Below are 20,226 nucleotides of genomic sequence, written 5' to 3'. Positions count from 1 at the left end.
ATCGCAGCGCCGCCGATCTGGCGCCTGATCATCGAGAATATGTCAGATCGATCTGTTCCGCGATGCATACAAATTGTACGGATCGTGACTACACGAAATCCCTGTATAGTCTCTTTGTTTATTCCTAATGGCATGTCTCTAGTAACGTCTCTAGTAATTACGTCGATTTCCTTGGTGTCCATCGTTTCTTACACGCTCTTACATCAATATACATAATTGAAAGAACATATGTTTAGAACGATCCTCGTTTATTTGATGTTTGGATAAATGAAAATATATATGTACGTGATTTCTTAATCAACTGTTTGAATAATCTTTTTAGGATGCTATAAGGCAGCATTATCGGGGTCTACATGTGATTTTGGACGATTTGGTGAGCGCCTTAACAGCGAAAGAAAAGTAAAGTGAAATAAGTTGGAACGTTGTAAACCATCGAAACTCTCGAACATACTTGTAATTATTTAGAACAGAGTATTATACTAAAGAGAAAGCGGCGAAGGTAGCAGTTTCTGGAAATATATTTAAATTAATTCTATCTTTGGTAATCGTACGCAACACACGATGTAACAAATTATCTAATAAACCACTTTTCAGTTTCCAAGCTCGTACCCCTCCATTTTTATGAAATCTCCAACGCTACTGAGACAAATTGCTTGAAATTCGTTAGAAAAATACCGTTTCTTCTATAAAGACAAGGAAGGACATAAAAAAAGCAAGATCTTTGGTAAAAATGCATATCTGCTTTTATTGAAAAAAAAAAGATTCAAAGAGAAAAGGTGTCTCCGTGTGTAATATGGTATCGCTTATCAGACAATAAGATCGTCGATCAAGAACTGTGCTCTTAAGCTTGGCGATGACGATCGTGGCGACGCGATGCGACGAGAAACGTCTCGCGTCATTATCGATCTTTACTGGGTCACACAGAGAAAACGATTCGGTTGATCGATCCATGATTCGGGCAGGTATTTGCGTCGGGCACTATGTGCGTCACAGCCGCCATGATCGTTCTCGCGATTACGTGTCGTTGGGCCATTGTTTTTACAATATCGACCTCTTCGACGGGAAAATTCGTTCCTACTATATTTATAGATATACATATACATACATACACTTTATATTTATATAACATATTATATATCTACGGCTCGCTGTGTCTCGAGAAAAATGCCACGCGTCACCCACCCCTCACTCTCTCACTCTCACTCTCACTCTTTCTCTCTCGCGAACATTCTACCTATTAGTATCAATTTTTCGCTGTTCGTCTGTTCCGTATACCGAAGAGGAGAAACACGAACATAGTACGCCCGTGAAGTAATATATTAAAAATACGAAGTCGACTAGGCGCCGACGCTCCTCCTCGTTACAACGTTGCCAACGTCGTTGCCGAACTACTATGTGGCTGTCCTTGTATTATTCGTTCGTCTCGTAGCATATCTTTTTTTGTCGTATGATGATCGTTCGTAACAATTAGGCGCAACTCTGTCGTCAGGACCCGTAAGATCGTCGATTGATTCCGGTTCGTCGTGCGTTCACGCGCATCGGCCGTGGCAAAAATAGCGGAATTCTCTTAACGACTGATCACGCGAAAGAACATGATACGTGTTCTTTCTTACTTGTGATGCATGAAAAACGTGATACAACTATTTTTCATGGTAAATCGCGGCCTCGAGATCGGCTCTACGCGTGTACACCGGCGTGCGCACCCACGAGTTAAAATCAACCGTGCTGCGTAAACGGATAACGCGTTGATACGAATATCTCTTCAGAACTAAGACCAATGTTCGTCGCGCAGAGGTTGTACATCCTCAAAGAAGATAATCAGCAGACAATTTAACAATATAGTATAATATATTATTGTCTGATCTATAATAAAGGTTTCTTTTGTTTTATCCAAAGAAAAGAAGAATCCAGCGGCTTTCAAAATCTCTCTTTAATTCCGTGTGAGGTCAACGACACACGCACACGCGCTTGCGCGACCATAGCAGCCGTGATAATGGTAGTGGCGATAGTGGTAGTGATAGGGGACATCTAATGTTAGTCGAAAGAGAAATCAATTCGCGGCTATCACAGCGGCAGCCGCCGAGGAGGACGACGACGAGGATGACTTCTTCTTTAGTACGATGTCCTTGATGTTGAGATTGACCTTCTCCTTGCGCGGCGGCGGCACTGACTGCAGGCAAAACCTCTTGAACGCCTCTAGTTCACGCTCCGCGTCGTCCATTTCCCCGTCCTCGAGGTCTATATCTTTGGGCGTGAATACGCTCTCTGCAAAAGACACGCTCTGAATACTAGACATTGATGGACCTAACGCAGGGTAATGGAGAAAAAGTCTGTTTTTTTTTTTATTTTGGCTGTTTCTTTGGAATTTCTCGCATTTCAAGTTTTTATCTTTCTTTCCTAATAATTATCGATTTCAATGTATTTGAACTGTGACAAATTGTAGGTATGCAATAAAGATATAAATAAATAGCGATAACACTTGAATAGAATAAAAGTAAAGAAACTTAACTTAAAAATAGATAGAATCTTGATGGAATTACGATAAGACGTATGAAATAGAGCAAGAGGAAAATTTCGATTAAAGATTTGAGAGGAAACGTAGCAAGAACTGAAGAGACCAGTCAATGGCGATGACAAAAGAGAACGCTTCACGTGATCCATAAGCATGCCAACGGCTTGTTTTCGATTGTTTGGTAACATAGCGGTTCTCGAAACACAACAAGAAATAAGAGATCGTGATATTGGAAAAATATCATAATTTTATTGAAATGCGTTATCAAAAAACGATTTCGTATACTTTGCTATCGATCACTTAGGATTAGTCAAACATACCACAATTTGTAATTTTAGATAAATAGTAGTCATATGTAGAACTCGTTGTCATGGTCAACGAACTTGACAGATCGTCAATCTCTCGAGTGATCTACGTATCTTTTCTTTATCTTTCACCTTTTTCCTTTTCTCTGTTTCCTAATACAAGATCAATTAAAAGCTTCCGCTCACATCTAATCGTCTAATACGCGCGACGTATTCTCTCTAAAAACGTCATGCTCAGCATCGAAATGTGTCTCGCGACTTATTACATCGTTCGAGGATACGTAACTAGAAAGGAAACAAAGAAAAAATATAATACAATACAAGAGGAAGTATAATACAAAAGATGTATGTAAACGAGACGTCTCTAAAATATAAGGAGAAGAAAGGACTGTAAACTATCCTAAGATCAAATAGTAGTAGTTTGTTATGTGGCGGATGTGATCACTACAATACAAAGTTCGATGGATCAGTAGTCACCTGATTGGTCAAACAGAAAATATGAAGTCGGGGCGCGCGAAGGAAAATAAAGAAAAGATAGTGCTCACTGGCTAAAGTTCTCTTCCGGACAATCCCCCGAGAAATTCGTGGCGGCCAATTTGAGGAGATCCCGAAGTGTACACATCCCCGGTACATTCGATTAAATTTTCTCTCTTTCGAACTATAGCCTGCGACCGAGACTTGGGTCCTAACGCGGTACACTGTCCACTCCTGACGGAAAACGAAACGAAAGAAAAACCGTCGTCAGTTTGACTTAGCCTAACGATCTTACACGTCCAATTGTTTAAAATACTTTTTACATGTCGGCTATGTACGATATATACATATTATCTCTAATCAATGTTTCCTTATAGTATATGCTAATCTTTCATTCTTTAGATAGAAACAGAAGACAAAGAAGAAAATAAAAATAAACAAAAAGAGAACAGTTTTGTCTCATACCGGGAGCGAGAAATGCAGCCCGGGTGTGTGTTAAGGAAAACAAAAAAATGAAAGAAGCAAATTTACATGTTAAATTCTGATTATTGTTGTTTCTCACCAACGAGGTTCCAGTCATCTCCGCATTGTCTTGTGCCGGTACCGCGCTTCTTCTTTTTCTTGCTCTTGCCGCTAGACGATGCCGCTATCGAGGCGTTTATCGCTTCTCGAACCGCCGTTTTTGCGCACTGCACATCCTCCATGCACGGCTCCGTCCTCACTTTCGTCAACGTCACGCTAGTCCCCTTTAGGTTGATTCCGTTCTCCGGTATAGGTTGACCATTCGTTACTTTACTGATTTGTATATTAGCCAAACCACTTAGAGTCGTACAGTCTGGCGTCAGTCTGCTCCTCAGCTCCGCCAAACTCGACGGGATAATGCCATTAGTGTGTTTCAAGCTTGAGTTTTCCATCGACGTTTTCGACGACAGATCACCTTTCACGATGTAATCTGGCTTTGGAGGGGATGTAAGGCCTGCGTTGATCGCCTGTTGCAACGCAGGACTCCTAATGGTGACCATACCATTCTCTGATACTTTTATGATTGCCGCCTGTTGGGTAGGTGGCACCTTCATCGGGCCAAACGCCGGGTTCCTTATGGTTACCATATTGGTACTTGGGTTGTGAAGTATTCTGGCAGGCTCATCAGCATGATCGTTCACGAAAGGATCATTATTTTGCATTGTTGGTTGATGTGACGTGTTGCTAGAATTTAATCCGTTTTTATTCTTCTTTTTCTTCTTCTTGTTGGTAGTGCTCTGACTTTGTTGCGTTTCTTTAACAACATCTAGGATAAGATATCGTTATTATTACGAAGATATATAATTATATTATTATAAGCTATTATTAAATATTATGAAACAACTAGTAAAGTTAGATGAAATATTAGAAATAGAATATAGAATATTTATTATCTCACCTTTTTCTGCCGGTTTAGGTAATAGATCCTGCTTCAATTTTCCAGTGTCCACTACTATTACATTACCACCCGCCTGAGAACTCGCGTAACTTGATTGAACGCCGCTCATCGGTGCTGCAATTATCGTAGTTTGCTTAGGCGGATTTACTGGTTTAGGCAGTGGCGCTGATCTGATTGGCAAGGGTTTCGCAGGAGCGTCAACTTTAGTTATCGTAATACCGGGTGGCAGTTTTAAATTCTCTATGTTAATCTTCGAATTTGCGCCAATATCTTTGAACTGACTGCTCAATGGCGAATTAATTCTTTCCGTGGATGCCGAATGCAATTCCTGTCGTTGTTTAATCGTCGTCTGATTTATTAATTTACTTTGAATTTTTTGGTTGTCGCCTTTCATTTGTTTAATAGTAATACTAGCAGATGTGTTCTTACTGCTTTTGTTGGAACTCAATTGCCCATTTCTCTCTTGTGACTGTATCTTCGCTTTTTTGTTGTCGATATTGATATTGAAGTTCTGTGATGGCTTTTGCGAAACTGGAGTTTGAGGTGGGGTATTAACTTTATTCTGTTTCTTTCCACTTACGTTCTGTGATTGATTCTTATTCTTATTTACGACGTTCTGTTGCAGCACATTCTCCTTGTTTTCTATATTTTTCTTATCTTTCTTAGACTTCGTTTTTATTTCAGTAATATTCTGCTGCTGAATCTTTTTCTCGTCTACTTGCTTCCCTTTGCTCTTTTCATTGTTCGACTGTTGTTTCATATTGTTCTTGCTGTCACAAATTTTATTCTGCGTTTGCTGTTTCGAATTGTTCGTTTGCTGCTGCTTGTTTCCCTGTTGCAACGAATTATTGTTATTATTACTAGTATTATTATTGTTGTTGTTATTATTATTTGCTTTGGTTTTCTTTTTCTTCCCATAGACGTTCTGACTTTGTTCGTTCTCCAGTTTCAAGCCGGTTACTTCTTTCGTCTGACCATTCACCAAAGTGAATAGAACTTTATCTTCAGCCGGTGTTTGACCTTTCAACGTGATCGTGACTGTCGGTTCCGCGCTATTAGACTCCATGACTCTCTTAATTGTCACGATCTGCGGTTGAGTCTCCGTCTGAACCGGTTTCTTTGTCTCCTCTTTTGCCTTCACTTCCTCCATTTTTTTCATTTTCTTTTTCAATTTTTTCCTTTCTTTCTTCGTCAAGTTTTTATCATCCAAGTCGACAGTCAGTGATTTGTCCATCGCGTTATTTTTCACATTTGTGCTATTGCTATTGTTTGTCTGTATTTTGTTACTTTTATTGCTAACTTCAACTTTATCGCTTTTGATCGCCGCTTTATTGTTCACCTGACCAGAGATCATCAATTTCTCCGCTTTACTAATACTTTTGTTCTTTACATTGGTATTCACAGGTGCAGTCTTCGTTTTGCTATTTATACTACTGGTACTACTACTACTGCTGCTACAGCTACTGCTACTAGTGTTACTACTATTGCTACAGACTTCTTGTTTGTCTTTCTTTTTATTACTTAATTGCTTTACAGTCGGCAATGCTACTGGGGGTGACGTAGGTAAAATAGATACTTCGGGTAGGTTACACTGAGGTAATAATCTTTGTGGAACAGGTTTTTGCGGGTCTACGACGGTAATCGTTACTTCCGGTGTCTTTTTTTGTAGCTCTATCAGTTTCAATTTTTCTGCTTCTTGCCTATCTCTTTTAAGCTTTTCTTCCAGCTGTAACAAATAAATGATCAAAAGTTAATTAATCTTACGCAAATATCCAAAGAAAATAAAACGTTAACCTCTGTTTATATTCACCTTACGTTGCTTCTGCCTAGCTTTTTTCTCGGCTTTTTTATTATTATCTTTCTTTCCATTCTGATTGCCCTCAATGAACTCAAGCAACTCTTCCAGATCTCTTTGATCTCGTTGATCCACTTGTATCGCAGGAACAGTCGAAATTGGAGTATTCAATCTCGGGGCTGCATTTGTCGCTGCCTTCGTTTCTGTACTTGTATCAGATACCACCGACTCTGAGGGACTTTTTGAAGGGCTACACGTTGATTTACACTTCCTAGCTTTTTTCTTGGTTAGTAATTGCCGTAACCGTTCTCTCATTTCATTATAATTTCTACTAACTGGTGCTACCGAAGGCTGAAGAAAAATATTCATTCATAATATAACGCAGTAGGTTATATGTTAACTCCAAATAACGAAGACTACTTACAACTCCATGGCCAAATACTTCGCAATAACAACAGTCGCAATGTCTACTGGAATCCCTTTGCGCGGAACTGCTGGTAGAACAAGAGTCTTCCTGACTACTCCCGGAATCCGAACAATCCCCATCTCCGGAACTTACTAAAATGATGCAGAAATTTCATATACATTATTTTTCTGGTAAAATGAAAAAATAATTATGAAATAAAAATCTTTAAAAATAGTTCAACGAATACTGACAGTCGTTGCATGAGACTCTTTTAATGTGCTCGACATTAGCCTGTTTGTGACAGGCGTGCGACGAATGATTGCTGTGACTATGAGATCTATGGGTAGGACCCGTGTTTTTTACCAAGTCTGGAAGGGACCCATGTGTGTGTGAATGAGTGGTACCTATAGAAGTCCAAAAAATACACGTATATACATATAAGCTCGTGAAATTAAAAAAAATAAATTATTTAAATTTCGACGAGTACTTAAAAAGTTGAACACTAAATGATTATTAATTGAAAAATGTTTGTAGAAAACACTGAGTGCCAAGAAAAAAGTTTTTAAGAGGCAAAGGAAGAATATGGAGACTAATGTAGTCCAAGTTCGTGGAAAAGAAAAGTACATTTGTAGAACAACCCTGTATGTGCCACTTGTTAATTATAAAAAAAATTAAATGTTGAATTTATTGGCATTTATATTTTTCTCTACATTTTCTAGCAATATTAATAACTATTTAAAAAGGGAAATGGCACTTAAATTCTGTACCACAGTATTTTCATTGGTATGTAAACATTTTCCAATAGAAAAAACAAAAATTTTTAATTTTGACTCTACAAGCTGTAATGACTCATTATGTATATTTACCCTGATGCGTTGTATGATTGTGAGCGGTGTTCGGTGTCTGCGTTGTAGAATGTCTCGTCTGTGTTTGAGCAGACTGCGTAGAACCAGTTTTTACTATAGGTTTATTTGGTTCCTGATTAGCTTTCACGATAGTAGGCGACGGTGGCTTTGGATGATCATTCAGTGCAACTGGTTCAGGTACAGCTATAATATTATAAAACATATCAAGATTTTTATCGCAATAAAAAATAAGATTCTTTTTACTTTATTGCACTTACATTTTGTTAGGCATGGACAAGTGTCCCATATCTTCCGTTTGGAGTTTAGTAAACACAAACAAGGTGGATTTTCTAGCACCACTTTTCTCTCTGTTATTTCTTTCACGTGCTGATATACACATGAACAAAGTTGTGGATCGGGCGCCCTTAAATCAACATCTTCATTTTCGTTTCTTATTTCATTGCCGTCGCTCTTTATTTCCTTTATCTCCAGATCCTCTATTTTTTTCTTTACTTGCGTTGCCGAAAAATTAGCTGTATCTTCTACAATAAAAATAAATGATATTAAATAATATATTTGGCATAAATTCCACTATTTTCCGTGTTGTAAGGATTTTTACCTAAGAATCCATTTGTAAGTTGTGGAAAAGGATTTTCTAATGGTAATAGTATATTTTCTGTGTCACTTTTATTAATCTGTAAGTTAATTCGGTTAATTATTGATGTTATATTAATAAAAAAGTAACAATAAAGAAACAAAAATAGTCTTACACTAGAAGATATCGCAGGTCCTATACACATATGACATTCACAGCTTTTTTCTTCTTCTATATTATTTTCTAAACAAGTTCCTTCAATATGAGCCCTTTAAAAAGAATCCATAGATTAATAAGAATTCAAAATGCTTATAATTCTCATAGATATAATAAGAAGTACCTGACTGATCTCATTGCAGACTGTACTAAATGGCAAGTTGCGCAAGCATAATCAAAGAAATCTTCCTGCCCATTAGTATAAATGTCCGTGGTCGGTTGTGCGTCTGTTACATCAGATAATTTCTGACGTAAAGACTTTACAACCTTGCTCCAGTCATCCAATAAAATTTGTAATATCTCGATACTTGGAGGCATAATGGGTGAATCCAAACTTAAATCCGGTGTAGGACTTAAAGGCCTGCTATCCACCTCTGATACGCCAACTTTTTCTTGTGAAGTAATCGTCGAAAGTTGGCCATTCGCTTCATGCAATTCACTGCAATAAAAGAAGACATCAAACCATTGATTCATAAATATATACAAGGCAATATGCAGTATTTTATTTTTATATGAACATACTTTTCAACGTCGGTCCATTTATTTAACATACGCGGTTCCATAAGTTTCCTAGTTGCTGTGAACACTTCCCTTACTTGCCTAAGATGGGTCATTCGACATGCTTGTTCTGCACTGAAATACGCACCGCTTATGAAACTTTGTTCATAGATTTTCTTTCCTGGGATTGTGATCAGTTGATATATAGTTGTGTTATTGTTAAAATATAATTCATATAATCACTTACTTGTACTTGTCCATCCATGATTCAGTTTCTGCCCATAGATCTCTAATTACTGTCATTTCTTTCTCAAACCATAAATACCGATGGAAAAGACGCTGGTATTCCGAGCTTTTTAAGGGCAAAACTTTCTTTAACTGTAAAACATAAGATATGTATTTTAGCATCTATTGGACATTATAAATAAATTAAAATATGAAAACACTATAAGTTCCATTACCTGGCCAATAAAAGGTGACAAACTGTTTTGTATAAATGGATCATCATATATATAAATCTGATACAATTTCTTAATAAAAGCAGCCCATGGTAAAGGAAATTTATAATTGAACTTGCCCAAATGATCTTTTAAAAGTTTTACAAATTCAGAAATTTTCACAGCTGTTGTTATTAATGCATCATAATCATCTAAAAGGCCTATAAAAAGAGATACATGGAACTATTTGCATCAACTAGCAGAGACAAATTATTTAATTACAGGTATAGTATTATATTTATATTAACCTATAAGAAAAATTTCTGGTAAATTATTTACACTAAGATGTTGTAAAAGATTTAATAATCGAACTTTTATTTCTACAACAAACTCCTGTGCCAGGCTTACTAGTCTCATAAATAATTGATGAGGATTCCTTTTACACAGTCTGAAAAAAAATTCTATATTTAGCTTCATAAATCACACTCAGTAATTGTCCTCACATCAACTATTAAACTTACTGCAAAACAATCTTGTGCGTATCATCCGCTGAAAATGGAGTTTGTTGAAACTCTAAACCTCCGAGGAAACAAGAAGCTTCTAAGGCAACATTAAAGGAACCCCTTATATGTTGACGTAACTCTGCCCATAAATTTTGGAACTTCATGGCTTTATGTAACTCCTCTCTAAGCAGTTCTCTGCGTTAAAACCAACCGTTAATGCCATCCACCAGTACCGAATCACTCCCCATTCATTGACAATACAACAATTACCTTTTTGCTTTGCATACATCGCATGAACACATTTCCTTACCCCTGAAAGGGTTGTCTATGTTCACAGCGGTACTTGGACTTTCGACAAGCGACTCAGGCCTCGTTTGCATCGCATTCAGTTCCATGCTATGGGAAACCCTCGCGCCCTTGATAAACTCATCCACTACGCTTTCGTCAAGTGTCACGCTCTGCAAGTAGAACGTGTTCGTGGTTGACGATTGTTGATGCGGGATGAAACGGTGTTCGCTAGAAGAAAACATACCGCGACAGGAACCGAGTCCGCGACTGGGATCGAGTCCGCGACAGGGATCGAGTCCGCAACAACGGGAGAGCTAACAGCATCCTCTGTGTAATTAATAGTCCGTTTGCTTCCCTGTCGCGTGAAATCGCCTTCGACGGTAACACATCCATCGCAGAGAGTGTCGTCAGTGTGTTTCTTAACAAGAACGTCATCCATCGCTACTACGTTGCTTTCTATCGTCCCGTTGCACTGACCGTCCTCGCCGTCGCTGCCGCTCATTCTGTCGTCGCGTGATACCGCTGCCACACCGACCTATCGTTTGCCGATACCTAAATCGGGCTGAACGATAATTGATGCGTATATTCACGGGTTTTTCTTGGAACCGCGTAAACACCTAAGCTGCATTCAATCAACATTCGCTCAATATGGCGTCTCGCGTGCTCATCCCATAGTTCAACGTCTCGTCGTGAGGTGACGTGCTTCGGCGATTGCGTGCGAACGTGTTCGCCATAACACGTTCTCGATCGACTAGATCTTTTCTTAAAACCTTCGCTAAAAATGAGCATTTCGTTAAAATTGAAAAAACTAGACATCCAGGCACATCGTAAGGAATTTAAATACGAAAGCAAATTAGCTGCAGTCGAATATTTGTTTTCGATAATGTTAATATATTTATTAATATATTTCTCTACGAATGATTCTCGTTAATGGCTTGAAATGTATAGTTGTTTGCATAATAGAGTAAAATAAATAGGAGTTATCTCAGTAATTTCTTTGAATTTATATTATAGAATTGAAAAAAGAGGGGGCAAGGTATGTGCATTACATTATCGCTTGAGACAAGGAGGAAACTGCATGTGGCGCCATCTGGTATCCGATTAATAATTGACAATGTTTTGTAGAACGCTGCAGATAAGAATGCGATGTAAATACGAGCCGATTCCTTGCTACGTGGGAACATCAAGATACGTGGAGGAAAATTGTCAAGAAAATGACAACGAATTACTTGGATTTGGACATTAACAAATTGTTCGAGGAGTACACAATAAAGGAGATCGAGGGGATCCAGAAGAAGATTCAACAAGAGAGTGACAGGAAAAAAATCGAACTTAGAACTTTGGTTGGGTAAAGTTCTGTTTTAATGACTTAAAGTAATTGCTTGTTACTGTCCTTTATTTTCTATATAAATTGATATTCATGTATCTGCTTAGTTGTTAAACAGTTGTTAAACAAGAGAGTTTTATATGTATATCTATTGCTGCTAAAAGGTTATTAATCTGATCTACTAGTGTACTTATTAGGCGATTAAATACTTTTAGGGAAAGGTACCGTGATCTTATATTGGCTGCAGACACAATTGGGAAAATGAAGATAACTTCTGAGAGAGTTATTTCAAGGATAACTAACCTTGAGGACAAATTTAGGGAATTACAGAAAAAGTACCTTATTGGATTTAAAATAGATTCAGTTCAGAATGAAGATGATAGGTATTTCTCTATAGTAACTTTTTAAAAATAAAGTACATAATTTTCTTGTTTATAATATTTATATTCTTTTACAGAAATATTGAAACAAGTCAGAATTCTGTCATCATTCAAATAAAAATCTTGATGGACATACCTCAATATATCTGGTCGAATATTGAAAACAAGGATTTATTATTTGCTACACAATTGTATTTGGTAGCTCAACATATAAATTATAGCCTGTTATTTGAAGTGGGAAATACAGATTTAGCACTTAAGTACCCAATTGTGTCTAAGCAATGGGATGTTATTAGTCAATTCAAGAATATCATATTTACTGAATGTAATAATGTGTTACAATCATTAAGTGTAGAATCAGGGGTTAGTATACCTATTATAAAATTTTGTTCCATTATACAATTTATCCTTCTAATAAGGTATTAAATTTGATTTTAGAGCATAGCAAATTGTCTGGCAGCACTTGTATTGTTAAATGGATCTTCATTCTCAGATTTGTTGGATAAATTAATATCATTGCGTAACCATGCAGTTAAATCTATTGTTACAGACGAAAATGACAACAGTGTTAAAAAGAAAATAAAATCATGTATTGAAATATTGATTCAAACAATTAGTTTAATTTATTCTTGCTTCATAAGTATGTAACGATATATAAATGATATATACATATAGAACATATTGTGCTATGATACAGTATTAAATATTAATTAATTACAGATTCAGACGGAAAATCAGGTGGTCTTGTTTCACAATATTTAACAAAAATTCAAGATCAAGAAGCATACTCTTTGCTCTCCCAGTTAGACTTCAATCAAGAATTATTAAAGGAATTTCTTCCTCTTGTGACTAAACAGCACAAACCATTTGCCGCAAACAGTTTTGAAAACTTTTGTGTACCAGATCTTCAAAAAAGTATCAAATCTTGGCTCGAATGGGTAGCTGAGTTTTGCAATCGTGAGATTACGAAACTTCTCGATTTAATAATATCCATAAAAGGCTTGTATTACGTTCGTGAAGAAGCTGTTAGCATTAATCTGCCTGAGAATTGGAATTCGATATGGGAGGAGCTTTCTCTTCCAAGAATAACCTTCTGGGTGGAATTTTTTCAACCTTTAATATCTCACAGAGTAAAACGTATGTAACACAAACAAACAATATAAAATATATTTATTGTTACTGAATTGAAAGTAGTAACACTGTTAATATTTTATTAGGTATCATAGACGACAAATGGATGGAAACTACTATTGCGTTAAAATCTGACATAATCGAACTATTGGGGAAAGTGATTCATGATAAATTTGAGTATCCAGAACACGATTTGCGATGGTTTGTCTGGAAAGACTCTCCAAGTGATATTCCTCAGAAGCTCACCAAAAATGGTGGCCTAGATAATAAAAGATCCCTATTAATGAAAACCAAAGGATATTCGCCGAATATTCTCAAATTGTGCGAAAATTTTGACTCAAGTTTACACGCTTTGCTCGAAGATCTTGAACAATACTTATATGAAACAGAACGCGTAATGTCTATCAAGGACAATTTATTATCTACAAATATATATTTAATTTCGGATTCATTCTCTGATCGCGCAGAGATTCAAGAACATTTGCAAACTGTCAGTATCAGTATGATCGAAGATTTTATCAATTTTGCAAAGACGTGTACAAATAATAAGCCTGAATATGGTCAACGTGATATAAATGCTGTTATAACAGCAAGGTTTCTTTTAGCATTGACAACGTTAAGTTCAAACTTAAATAAATGTTTCACACTCTCAAAAGTGTCGGGATTGACTATTACAAATGCCAGATGGCAGTCGGTTTGTGATAAATTGAAAGAAGAAAGTACTTTTGTTTGGTCAATTTGGGCTAAAACGTATAAAATTAAGATAAGTGAGCATAGGGAAAGGTTTATATCTAAGGAATCTCTAGATGGTTATCCAATACATTTAGTTATATCAGAATGGGAGAAAGTAATCATCGAAGAGGACTCTGGAGAGGGGAGAAGAATAAAGTCAGAAATTTTAGTACCATATCAACCATCTATACAACTGCAGAAGTTTTTAACTGCTATTAATAAAGATTTAAATAAAGTAATACCGCACACTCTTCCAAAGTAAGTCCTGTGTTATTGAAATTTATATAAATTGAATTCTATACATTTCTAAAATTTTAATTTTTTGTCATAGGAAAGTGCTGCATGAAATTATAGAGGATGTTGTGACGGAATTATTAAATTATTATCTAACTGCACCTGGCAATGCTAAACTTTCACAAAAGCAAGCCCTTCAAGTATTATTTGATATAAAATATTCTAGTCTGCTTATGATACCCCGTGAAAATAAAATTCTGTCGGATTTATCAACCAAAGCTTGTGACAGTGTGTTATCAAAAATCGATCCATTCGATTACGATGTTTTCAACCCTTTCATTCATACTAACGTAAAGAAAAGTGTTCAAAGATCACTGGTGAATATTTGTCTAATTCGAAAATATTTTACTAATCAATATATGTATATAAACACATTATAATCATTTTATTTCTTGATATTAGCTCATATTAGGAAATCTAGTACCTCATTTGGAACAGTTACACACAATTTTAGGAGCACGAAGCGAATACAATAACGCTGAAGGCGTGAAATCAGATTTGCCTTCAGTCCTGGCTTTATGTACGGGAGCGCCATGGTTCCCGCCTTTAACAGTAACTGCTCCGGCAAGAAATTTGCCACTTGTTACCGTACCCATGCCAGAAAAGACACAGGTAGGGGGAATCTTACCTTTAAATTTAAAAACTTTCTAAATATATCTCTTTAAATTCCATTTAAATATTAGTTTATAAAATTGTTCCTATCGCCTATTTATGAATATTTGTTTCATTTAAATGCGTATGTAGCCTTAGATTGCCAGGGTATTCAGATAAGATAGTTCGTGCATTTGATCCCGGTAAGGAAACGATGTTACGTTTTCCGCTTATATGGATTTTTAATTAACAGATTAACCAAGCACATGCTTGTGATGTGTTAATTATATGAAATGTAGCTTTTGTTATAGCAAATAATATAATGTTGTAGAATATAATATATATTAGTTGAAGTTCATATATATTGGTTGATATAATATAATAATGTATTTAATTTTTTAGTTTTCCACATAAATAGTATCAAGATTTAATTCAATTTTTCATATGTGTTGATATAGCGTAAAAAGACCACTAACAAAGAAAATACGAAAAGTGATTCAACTGGGGCTACGATCAAATCTGGCGCAGCGGCATTTTTCGGAGCGATGGGCTCGGATTGGTTTGGTAGTAGTTAATTTATTTATTTAATTCGATATAAAAATTGTAAATACTTTACTGTATATGTATATACGCGCTAGGTATGTTCATGTAAATACTATAATATTGAATTGCCTTTTTGACAGTGTTGTCAGTATTGAATAAAATATTTTATACAATCTTTAAATTCTTATTACGGTTTCTTAGGCAATTTAAAATTGTTTATTATATATTCAGATTTTGTAAACAATAGTAAGATATTAAATAATAAATAAACTACGAATGTTTATGCTATTTTATATCTTTATTAATATGCCCAAAGAAATAGAATGTTTCACTCATCAGATGTTGTAACGAATACTATATATAGCTTGCATGCATTTGTACCTTTAAATCTGTTTTAAATGCATAAATATTCGTAATGTAAGAGCAAGTCTTACTCACCTACTGAAATTTTATAAAATTCCGCCTATCTGATTTGAAAACGTTTGTTCAGATACACATAGGTAACACTGCACACTAGCACCACAGGCGTCGCGCCCTCGTACTAACATTTAAATGTCACCGACCGATACCCGAGATCGTCCAACTTTCACCCAACAAAAACATCATAAAACCACAAACAACTATCCAACTATTCAATATCCCGTAAGTAACGTACAAGAAATATCAGCTCACGCTCAATAAACATCAACAAACACGACTTTATCGTACCTTACATATGCCGAAGTAATTTCAGATATAACAGCCTATACGATAGAGACGAATAAAAGTTGTTCATCTTCTTGAATGAGAAAAACGAACAAAGCAGTTGAAATTTCCCGATCGAACATGAACTCGACCAGGTGATTATGCTCCGCGCGACACGTGAGCTCAGTATCATTTTGATCGTCCAGCGCAACGCGTCGTTTCAAATTTCTGTAGCGTCGCTGGCGCCGCCAACAGTGATAAAGACAGAGAAGAGGGCGTTACAGTAATTGGAAGAAGATAAACAGCACGATTGGAAGTACGCTCGTATACACATGTCTAACAACTCCCGTGGTGGGGTAAAGCTCCTAGCGAACGGCAAAAGTTTCTCAGTTTGTCCACTGAGTAGTAAAGCGCTTCAATCATTAGATATGAGTTGCATGCGCAAGTTATATAGTCGTATACATATGTACATGTGGAATACGACTGTGGTGCATAACTATTTATTGTTTTCATATTCCAGAGATCGCAGCGCTCTATGGCTGGCGGCCAATTTGTAAAGCACACCTTATGACATTAAGAGTCTTACCCCTACCACGCCAGTTGCCAGATCTGTGTATACGACCGTGACTGACAGTGTCGCGGGCATTCGCGGCAGTTACGCAATTACCCTGAACGAGGGGGCGAGAGGGAAAGACGAGTAGCAAAATACGCCAGCGCAGTGTAGTACACGTTTTGGTATACGGCAAGATGGCTGGATGGGCCCAGCTGTGGTGATATCGGTCGTGAGACGTTCTCGTTCGCACTTGAAAAAAAAACAACGATACGAAACCGTTCAACTTCAGGAGTACCGCTGGGACAAGCAAAACCCTTATATACATCAAATGGTAAGTGAAAATACTTTTTAATTCCCGTTTGCCGCTCGCTGGAAATACACGCGGCTTGATGCGTGCGACGTTTCGCGCGCTGTTTTTCAAACTCTAGCAGACTACCCGGGAATTCGCTGTGTTCCGAGGGTCGTCTGCTATATGGTGGTTCCACCATATGAAATTACACGTTAAAGTTGAAAATCGCCATGAAATAATTATCGACTTTGAATCGCTGAACCGCCTTGAAAACCCTCGAGTGTTCTTCTCTGAAAACTTAAAATTATTCCGTACATATATAGATATATTTAAAATATAAATAAATAAGATACAAATTAGTCGAATATGAAATCAGTTAAATCAGTTAATGTATAAATTAATATATAAAAAGAATAAAGTACGATGGCCGGAGATCATTTATAAGAAATGAGAAATTGTTAATCTCGTAGAGTAACGTGCTTACGTAAGATTAAGGTTGTTTAAATGTTTTGAGGCGGCGATAAGTTAAAGTCGTAATGTTTTGATCAACGTGTTTTATCGTTTACTCTCTTGTTTAATTTGTGCCGAACTGTAATACAGCTTTCTCGTAGATTTATTTTCACATCGGCCACGAGTCCATCAAGAATTTTTCACCGGATTATGATTTATGTAAATGATGATGTACCATCTGTGGAATGTGATACGCGTGCAGGGGATTGATACGTATGCATTAATATCGTTCCAAATTTAAAGTAGGAACCGTTTGAACAGAGTTTCCGGATTAACTTCGCGCGTGGTTCTTGTTGCGCGATCAAAATTTATTTCGTAATAAATTATAAATATTTAAAATTCCTTGGAGTGCATTCTTAAGAGACTGTTTTTTTTATTTCTCTTAAGACAAACAAGTGGAGTCTTTCTTGTAATAGTCGTAGAATAAAATATATTGTTTGCTTCTTTTAATAGCTCTTCATCAAGAAAAAATTGGGTGTCGTATGATAAATTGTAATTAATCTGGAAGCTTTTGCGCTGATTTATGGCGTGTGGGGTTAAAAACCTGACCGATAAGAAACGTTTAGGCCGGCTGACGATTTTTCTTAACACGGGATGGCAAAAATCGCCATCAAAACAAATGACGGCAGATTGGACAAAGGCCAACTCCACGGTAGGCTGCATCGCGAGAACAAAAAACTCTTTGCACTTGTGATATTGAGCGGAAACAGTCGCGATGCGGCAGCGCGCGGTCGTTTCCCCGGTGAAACGTTACATTTCACCTTTGCCGTCTGAGAAAAAGGAAGTACGTCCATTGAATCGCGTGGTAGATTTTAATAGCAGATCTCCATTTGTCTTTTTATTATTCTGTTTTTCTGCTTACGCTGCTATGCATTTATACGTATGCATATAAGAAGTTTGTTTTAATATTATCTTTTGTGAAACGTAATCTCTTTGCTGTTTGCTAATTAACCGATAAGTTTCTATATCATAGTACAAAGAAATATGATTTTATTGGATATAAATATTACGAAAAAAATATTTTTCTGATACATTTGTGTAATGCAAATAAGATTTCTATTTCTAGATATACTTTTCTCATTGATAGTACGTTTTATTTCTCGATGTAAAACAAAGTAGATATGACATATCTTTCACTTTATTGTAATAATCTACTGAAATAGTTCTACAAATATTTCATTATAAGTCTAAAAATTAAATAACACGAGGTTTCGTTAAAGAATCTTATAATCCTACTTGTTACGCCCCAATAAAGTACATATATATATATATATCAGTGGTGAGCACAAATTTATAGAGAGATAGATACATTTGTACGTGTATGTATACGTATGTATAGGATTTTCATTTGCAAATTGTTATCATAATCGTTTCTCTTTTTTTATCTCCATTGTAAATTGACCAGCTCCGGTTCTTCAACTTCTTTAATCGCTTCTAGAAAAATAGACTGCGAAGACCAACTCTAGAGTATTCTTCTTTCCACTTGGCAACGTTTACCACAAACAAGTAGTACATTAATCTTCTTTTCCTTCAGTTGCGTTGCACAGGATGGTTGAGAAAAAAGACAGTCTGACGGAGATTGTTGTAAAAAATTGATCGAGGAAATTTGGTTAACAATGTACAAGTTGTAAAATTATTTTCATTAGTCAAAAATAACACATCTTTTTTTTTTGTTTCTTTTGGTATTTAAGTCTGATGATTGAAAACACTATTTTTCATTTTACTAGATTTTCTCTTCGCCCAATTGTTTGAAATATGATTCCGTAGTCAGGAAAAAATCGTTTTATCGAAATCACCTGTTGCATCGTCAAGTTTTTAGTGTCGATTTACGGAAACGAGAGCTGACTCGACGAGGTATCAATTTTGAAATTTCTGTTACGTTTGCAATTACGTTAAAACACTTATGCAGAATTGAGTAATCTCTTAAAAAATGATTTTATTTATCCTTCCTTTACAGATAATCTTCCACTGTAATTTTTCATTCAAATGACGCGTTGCTAAAAATTTGTGATAATTCCTAGGGAATACATTAAATTTATTAACCACTTTTTTCCACATCTCTGTCCATAAGAATCAGAATACCGTCGTCGATTTGAAATTAGTGGAATGTATAAATAAATAAGTCAACTAAAAGCAATATTAATTTACGAATTATTTATCGAGAGTTTTTAAATATTTGTAAATCAGTTCTCCAAAACCTTTCTCGATTCTTATCAAAAGCAAATACCCGATTCGGCGTCCCTCTTTCAACTAATCGCTGTCAGATTAGAAAAATCCTTATATCTAGATCACAGAGCTTAGAAAGAACTCCAATAGTAACTAAACTGTATCTCGTATCTGACAAAATTATAATATCTACACAAAATATGACGTCAATCTTACATTTCCAACAAAAGTAAACAATACTTGACGCTATCGGAATATTCCAATAAATATAGCAGAAGAATCTCAAAAACAACTATATTATGTCCCACATCTACCTATAATACGTGAAATCTGGTGTTAATTTTACATCTTCAACAAAACCAGACCTACCTTTTCACCCCTTCGTGATATTTCGTTAAACGCGGTGATCACAAAAATAAAGATAATAAAATATCGAGCTTAGAACGAACTGCAATTGCCCGTATCTATAGCCGAAACTATAATACGTAATATCTGACGCGAATTTGAAATTTCCAACAAAAGCAGGTCTAATTTGACTCCATCGTAATATCCGATGAGATATAGCCATCGCAGGAATAAAGAATAAAATATCGAATCTATAATTTCGTAATTGAATTACGTCCTGCCGAAGATAAGTAAGTGTTCAGATACTTTTCAATGATAGTGTATTTACTTGCGCATTATCGAGCATAAAAATCCGTCCGATGGGTCGTTTCCTATAATGTTACCATT

General features: G+C 36.1%; 3 protein-coding genes across 12 annotated transcripts in view; 2 read left to right on the top strand and 1 right to left on the bottom strand.

Annotated features, from left to right (window-relative positions):
- The window catches only part of LOC100744481 (conserved oligomeric Golgi complex subunit 1), a 124,594-nt gene extending 109,121 nt beyond the window's left edge, over positions 1-15,473 (top strand). For 4 of the 6 annotated variants that reach the window (XM_033319399.1, XM_012382348.3, XM_012382349.3 and 1 more), the window contains 9 exons: positions 11,420-11,642; positions 11,837-12,004; positions 12,079-12,364; positions 12,440-12,641; positions 12,722-13,138; positions 13,219-14,122; positions 14,196-14,475; positions 14,561-14,770; positions 15,208-15,473. In XM_033319399.1, coding sequence (XP_033175290.1) covers positions 11,509-11,642; positions 11,837-12,004; positions 12,079-12,364; positions 12,440-12,641; positions 12,722-13,138; positions 13,219-14,122; positions 14,196-14,475; positions 14,561-14,770; positions 15,208-15,324 — 2,718 coding nt within the window. In that variant the 5' untranslated portion in view covers positions 11,420-11,508 and the 3' untranslated portion in view covers positions 15,325-15,473. Of the gene's footprint in view, positions 1-11,419; positions 11,669-11,836; positions 12,005-12,078; positions 12,365-12,439; positions 12,642-12,721; positions 13,139-13,218; positions 14,123-14,195; positions 14,476-14,560; positions 14,771-14,902; positions 14,953-15,207 lie in introns of those variants that run through there. The other 2 variants (XM_033319401.1, XM_012382351.3) reach the window with 2 other exon arrangements.
- LOC100743371 lies at positions 721-10,960 on the bottom strand. 5 transcript variants are annotated; one of them, XR_001102069.3, is made up of 19 exons: positions 10,539-10,960; positions 10,277-10,464; positions 10,025-10,201; positions 9,812-9,951; positions 9,528-9,724; positions 9,314-9,444; positions 9,091-9,201; positions 8,693-9,007; positions 8,528-8,621; positions 8,377-8,452; positions 8,036-8,299; positions 7,779-7,961; positions 7,164-7,316; positions 6,931-7,064; positions 6,522-6,857; positions 4,712-6,437; positions 3,854-4,579; positions 3,363-3,525; positions 2,134-2,265 (listed from the first exon to the last, which is right to left on the bottom strand). XR_001102069.3 is itself a non-coding variant. In XM_003487298.4 (18 exons), exons 1-18 carry the CDS (start codon positions 10,794-10,796, stop codon positions 2,051-2,053), a joined length of 5,424 nt encoding a protein of 1,807 aa, XP_003487346.1. In that variant the 5' UTR covers positions 10,797-10,960; the 3' UTR covers positions 721-2,050. The 5 variants fall into 5 exon arrangements, 3 of the variants coding, with proteins under 3 accessions (XP_003487346.1, XP_024221615.1, XP_012237766.1); XR_002946176.2 differs by lacking the exon at positions 2,134-2,265 and adding an exon at positions 2,363-3,102; XM_003487298.4 differs by lacking the exon at positions 3,363-3,525 and having other exon boundaries at positions 721-2,265.
- Positions 15,474-16,537: 1,064 nt separating the features above from the next.
- LOC100750072 (ras-related protein Rab-32) overlaps positions 16,538-20,226 on the top strand; it is a 55,505-nt gene continuing 51,816 nt past the window's right edge. The window contains exon 1 of the mRNA XM_012382331.3: positions 16,538-16,860. Coding sequence (XP_012237754.1) covers positions 16,732-16,860 — 129 coding nt within the window. The 5' untranslated portion in view covers positions 16,538-16,731. The remainder of the gene's footprint in view (positions 16,861-20,226) is intronic.

Source organism: Bombus impatiens, unplaced genomic scaffold, assembly GCF_000188095.3.
Source record: "Bombus impatiens unplaced genomic scaffold, BIMP_2.2 scf_0151, whole genome shotgun sequence".
In the NCBI taxonomy this organism is placed as follows: Eukaryota; Metazoa; Arthropoda; class Insecta; order Hymenoptera; family Apidae; genus Bombus; species Bombus impatiens.
This window is presented reverse-complemented; position numbering and strand designations above follow the sequence as displayed.